The sequence below is a fragment of the Anneissia japonica genome, unplaced genomic scaffold (assembly GCF_011630105.1).
Source record: "Anneissia japonica isolate Jap-2015-1 unplaced genomic scaffold, ASM1163010v1 scaffold287627_len141763_cov191, whole genome shotgun sequence".
Classification (NCBI taxonomy): domain Eukaryota; kingdom Metazoa; phylum Echinodermata; class Crinoidea; order Comatulida; family Comatulidae; genus Anneissia; species Anneissia japonica.
In genome coordinates, this window is record NW_022705725.1 from 135,642 (window position 1) to 141,271 (window position 5,630).

The 5,630-nt window shown below is 36.4% G+C and overlaps 1 protein-coding gene across 1 annotated transcript; it reads right to left on the reverse strand.

The window, feature by feature from the left end:
- Positions 1-311: 311 nt before the first annotated feature.
- Positions 312-5,373, reverse strand: LOC117105901 (26S proteasome regulatory subunit 6B). The gene is made up of 10 exons (XM_033247205.1): positions 5,248-5,373; positions 4,390-4,491; positions 3,610-3,796; positions 3,087-3,233; positions 2,480-2,683; positions 2,202-2,369; positions 1,998-2,074; positions 1,659-1,827; positions 1,476-1,531; positions 312-774 (listed from the first exon to the last, which is right to left on the reverse strand). The coding sequence occupies exons 1-10, from the start codon at positions 5,281-5,283 to the stop codon at positions 661-663; spliced, it is 1,260 nt and encodes a 419-aa protein (XP_033103096.1). The 5' UTR covers positions 5,284-5,373; the 3' UTR covers positions 312-660.
- Positions 5,374-5,630: the final 257 nt, after the last annotated feature.

Genomic DNA, 5,630 nt, shown 5'->3' on the forward strand with positions numbered 1-5,630 from the left:
TCTCAACAACATAGATTTGACATAAACCACGTTGTGGAATTTAAAACTGTCTTTGCATACACAGTGGCCTCTATGTGATGCCATTACATCCTTGGTCTTGTAATCATCTCTATTGTTTCCTCACCTTGCACACATCTTTCATTCTTCTTCTAACGATTGGAACTTGTAGAATAAACTCTCACCAACTTCCCTAAACTTTCACTAATCATCAATTGGCTCAATTCTAACCTAAATTCTAATCTCCCTTTGCCCAGATCTTATTTGAGGTTAAGAGGCACAACTCAAATACACATATTACTAAGAAAACAACATAATATTCATTATATTTTTATTCACTGAAACTTGATTAGATCGCTACAAGGTTGCTGATCTGATCAGAAAATACCTTGATCAAACACTTTTTTTACAGATACCTTTACAAACATGTTAGAGATGTTTTTGGAACACGGGGTACATAGTTTTAGCTCTATTTTGTTGTAGTAACCTTATCAGTTGGTGCTATTATACTTGAGATGCTCAATAAGGCTGTATTATTTTGCACATAATCAACCTTAATTTTGCAATTTATTTTTCACCATTATATTTCATCATTATCAGTATGGTATACAAACTGACAATGCTTTGAAAGGCGACATTAATTTATCAGCCATATGTATAAATTTACTTGTAGAATTCATGTTCAGATTCATCTTTCTTAATGTTGTTTTTGTAGCCTTTCTCAAAATCTTTAGCCAATATAACATAACGGTTTTCTCTGACAGCCCGCATACCAGCCTGGAATTTAGAAAAGAAAAATTATTGATAGCTAACAAGCGCCAGACCTTATTTTAAAATCCTTTCACACATTGATAGGATCATGCTGAATTAATTATGAACAGGAAATTAGTAAATTTATTTTATTTCCTCCAAGTAAACTCGTCAATTACAGGATGAACAATGCTCTCTAAACAGTCTATAAAGCTTAGGGAGTGGAGATGTTTTAGTGGAAAGAAAAAAAATACTGGTTTTTACAAGTATTGAATCCTGAAATTAGAAGGCAAGTACTTTAGCATTAAGCTACACATGCAGTTAGTACTACACTAGGCTTCAATTCAATCCAGATTCAATATCAAAGTAGAGTCCACAACACCACTATCCGAAACCTTTGTAGAGTTAGGATTTGACAAGAGGGACCAAGTTGGAAACCTGCAAATGTAGGCGCTGCACTGTGGCCATTTGGGGTCCCCAAGGAGCCTAATCTGAATTTTTTTGACTTAACAAGTAAGTGCTATACTGTACAAACATATATTATCTAAGAGCCTTGTAACAGGGGTCTTGATAATTAAGTGAGGGCTCTAGGTTGCAAAATAAGGTGATAAGCAGTGATTTTTTTGCTTTGGACATCTTCAATTGGGGGGGGGAGGAACGGGCACCCCTAGATATGCCACTGTATATTATTGACGAGGCTAAAACAGTAAAGTGATTAAAATGAATACCTCTTGACAAATGGCATTGATATCAGCACCAGATATCTTGTCAGGTCTTGCAACATCTGTTAATTCTTTAGTCAAGAAAATAACTAACACAGAAGCATCAAGATTAAAAATGATATAATCTTAACAATAGTTTTAAAATTATTATGTAATTATTAAATTGCAAATAAATAAAATAAAGGATACAATCTTCCAAGTCCACTTCGTCTGATAGATTCATTTTTCCGCAAATCGTGCTGAAGATGAGGCGCTTCTGACGGCGGTCTGGCATTGGGAACTCAATCTTTCTATCCAAACGACCTGGACGTAGTAATGCGGGGTCAAGTGTATCTGCTCTGTTAGTGGCCATAATAACCTGTATACAAGTGCAAATCATTAGAGCTTAAAGTTAACTCAGTAAAAATACAGTAGTGTAGGATAAATGAGCCTATTATTTGTTTCTTCTCTGAAAAACCCACCCCCACTCCCTTTGTCTTTCAACGTTTTGGCTTTGTACGGTTACCAATGTATTTGTAGATAGATTACCTTAACATTGACAGTTTGGTCAAAGCCATCCATTTGGTTCAGCAACTCCAGCAAAATTCTTTGAACCTCCCTGTCAGCTAGGCGCAAAAAATAAAAAAAACTATTAAAATTATGTCTTTAAACATTATTATTAATATGCAACTTGGTGATTAGTATTGTTTTGATAGTAAAGTTAATAATGAGTTTTTAAGGTTTGCCATTTACCTCCAGTTTGTGCATCAAATCTCTTTGTAGCTATGGCATCGATTTCATCAATGAAGATAATAGCTGGAGCATTCTCACGTGCAAGGCGGAATACATCGCGCACCATACGTGGACCTTCTCCTAGATACTTTTGAACGAACTCGGACCCAACAACTCGAATAAATGATGCTTAAAATAGAAAAATAAAATAATTTTTATTATTGAACGTAAAACAAATGATAGATCAAATGCTGGTAATGTTATAGGTACTCATGGAAGCTTCCTTTCCTTAGAATTACCTGTCGTGTGGTGGGCAACTGCTTTAGCTAACATAGTCTTTCCACATCCAGGCGGACCGTACATGAGCACACCTCGTGGCGGGTCAATGCCTATTTGCTGGTAGAGGTCAAAGTGTGTTAGGGGTAGCTCCACAGCTTCTCGTATCTCCTGCTTCTGCATGTCCATACCACCAATATCTGCATAGGCTACATCAGGCTTTTCATCTACAGAAAAAAAATAGCATTATCAGGAATGTGACATCAAATATTGTCATATCCAGAGAGCTCTGTCCACACTAGTTTTATGTGACAAATTCCTGATGACATACATGGGTGTGAAATGATACTATCATGCCCATATATGATGTGATGACATCCCCATATATAGGAACAGTGTATGAGATATTTCATCTAGACATATATAATTGCAGACAGAACTTTATAAAGATTTATGATTTTTGTAGTGCATTTAGTAACTTTGTTTAAAAAAGAACTACTGTACTTTATATAAAATACATTATATAATTCAAATCATTCATTCAAGCTGTCAACAGACACTGCTACCATATTATAATAAAAGCTTAAATAAGATTTAGTATTACTATTAGGCAAATTATATTCTACCAACCTGCACCAAGCATTGATATACTGCTATCAGCTTCTGGAGGCAGGACGTCCACCAATGCGTTGCTGTGTTTGTGTAATGCAACGGACGCACTAGGCTTCAATAGTTCACGATCTATTGTACTTAAGATTCGCACATAGTAGTTAGACCCTGTTGGTATGCAAAGTGTAGATTAGATTCTAAGCATTCTAAGTAAAATCTTGAGTTTCTAAGCAAATCTACGTGTGGTTACCCACAGGAAACTATTTTACTTTAGTCACCTGCTCCTATTTGTTTACATGCATACAGGACTGCTATCGGCTTCTAGGGGTTCGGCTTCTAGGGGTTGGACGTATATACCACAAAATAGTGTTTACATGACAGTTAGGCAGAATAATGGACAATATACCAGTTACATTGGCGCTGTACTGACACTGCTGCAGGTTCCCAGACAGCCCTGCCATAAATTCCAATTTCATTATATACTTATATACATTCTTTATATACTTTAATACAAGCTTCATAAATTAGAAAATTATGTAAGTACCTGTTGTAGAGCCCACAATGCCTGTATGCTGGTCTACTGCTTCTAGGAATTGACCAATAACCAACGGAACACTCTGGATCCTCTTCACTTCCTCTTGTGCATGTAGCAATTCCTTGCGGAGATTCTTCTGTTCATCCTTTATGTACTCCTCCTGGACTTCTAAGAACTCTAACTGACGTTGTAATTTCTGAAATTTGAAATTTAACTTTCAAGTCAGGATGGAAAATAAATAATACAGGTCTCCCTTCAATCAAAGACCACTTTTGGGACTAGGTTTTCCATGGTCCTTAGCAGCTTTTATCTCTAATTTGTTAATTTGGGACCACAGAAAAGTGTTTTTAATTGGAGGTGGTCTTTAATTAGAGGGTGACTTGTATTCACAAAATATCATAAAGCCTTAAAATTTAATATATTTCTCTCCACACAACCACTACCATGCTTTATGCTGCAAATAATGTGACCTGCCTATAAAATGACATGATGATGTCATATCACACCCAAATGGGCAATCACTGGTATCTGTAAACCTTGATAGAGTGGATGTACAGTACTGTAGTTTCAAAGCATCTTTTGATTTTGGTAAAAATAAATGTCACTCATCCCACTCTGTTTTTTGGAATGACAAATCCATTATTTATACAGCATTTTGGTAATTAAAAAAAGGGTAATTAAATTAAGAGTTCAATTATTTTAACACCATCATTAAAATATATAACATTGGCTTAACATTTAATATGAACATAATAATACAAATAAACGGTGTAAGAAAAACTACAGTACCTTAAATCGTGTGTAAAGGTCATCCGTATCTAAGTCTTCTAGACCACTTCCTTTAATGCTAGTACTTGGCCTGGTGTCTGTACTAATACTAGAGGTATCTTCCTGTAAGGAAAAAGTTATCATACTGTACTTTAAAACAAATTGTATATTTGCAGTAATATCTCTTATGCGCCAACTCAGTTTGGCCGGTACAACTAATTTAATAATCGTGTTGTAAAGTTATGAAAAAGTGACTGAAAATTGCTTGGAAATTCGCTAGTATTTGTAGTAGTAGTAGGTAGGCCTGTGTTGTGTAAAATCCATGGTGATGGTGGTACTATGTAGTAAAATGACATAATTTAAGCAAAAACTGTGGCCTAAGCTTAGGCCCTAGGTCTAAATTTGTGATGTGCCAACTGTCTGTGTTGTGCCTCTTTGTTATTGACGGTGTCACCACCGCACCATTCCTTTTCAATATTAAAATAATGGCTAGGCCTAGGTGAAGTTTAGGATTCAATTGAATTAGCATTGGAGACTAGGCCCTAATTAGGCCACCTCCCAAATTAGGTGTAGGCCTGCCTAGGCTACAGTAGGCTTAGGCTAACACTTTAGTCTGAAGCACAGCTAGCTAGGCTAGGTAGGGCATAGGCCTAGATCGCGTTCGAGGGATGGTCTGCACGGCCGGCGAAAGAGAATAATGTTCCGCATGTTTTTGTGACACAGCAAAAAGTGTCACTGCCAGGCTGGGTCACGTAAAAACCTCAACAATTCAGATCATTTTCCGGTAAAACTCAATATTTTAACACATTTGAATAATCTAAAATTTAATAGTGGATTTTTGTAACTACACTGCATGAAATTTAAGCCTCATAATATTACCTTATCCGGTGAAACAACTATACCAATTTCTTCCATCTTTACTCTTTTTTTATGCAGGGAATTATAATAACCTTTGAACTACGTTAAAACAGTTAGCGATGATCGATCCAAAAACGAGGTTCAGGAGGAATGCGTCATCAATCATGGAGTTCTATGATTGGATAATTCGATCCTCTAATCGGGGAGTTACAACTCCCTGCTCTAATCTACTTCAAAATGGGCAAGTTAATAATTTCAAAAAATATTTTTATGATTTTTTTTTTGGTATTTAGCATAAGACCATAGCCAAAGAATCTCTAGCCTGCTACTAGGCCTAGCCTAGCAGGGTAGGGGCTGTTGGGAGGCGCGAAGGTGAAAAGTGGGGGTGGGGGACGGGGACTCGA

Excerpts from the sequence above, each read along its gene's own strand:
- LOC117105901 (XM_033247205.1), bottom strand. The coding sequence starts at position 5,283 with ATGGAAGAAATTGGTATAGTTGTTTCACCGGATAAG. Across the intron at positions 2,684-3,086 it reads TATATCAATGCTTGGTGCAG|ATGAAAAGCCTGATGTAGCC; the intron begins GTTGGTAGAATA and ends TTTTTTCTGTAG. Across the intron at positions 1,532-1,658 it reads CGAAGTGGACTTGGAAGATT|ATGTTGCAAGACCTGACAAG; the intron begins GTATCCTTTATT and ends AAGAATTAACAG.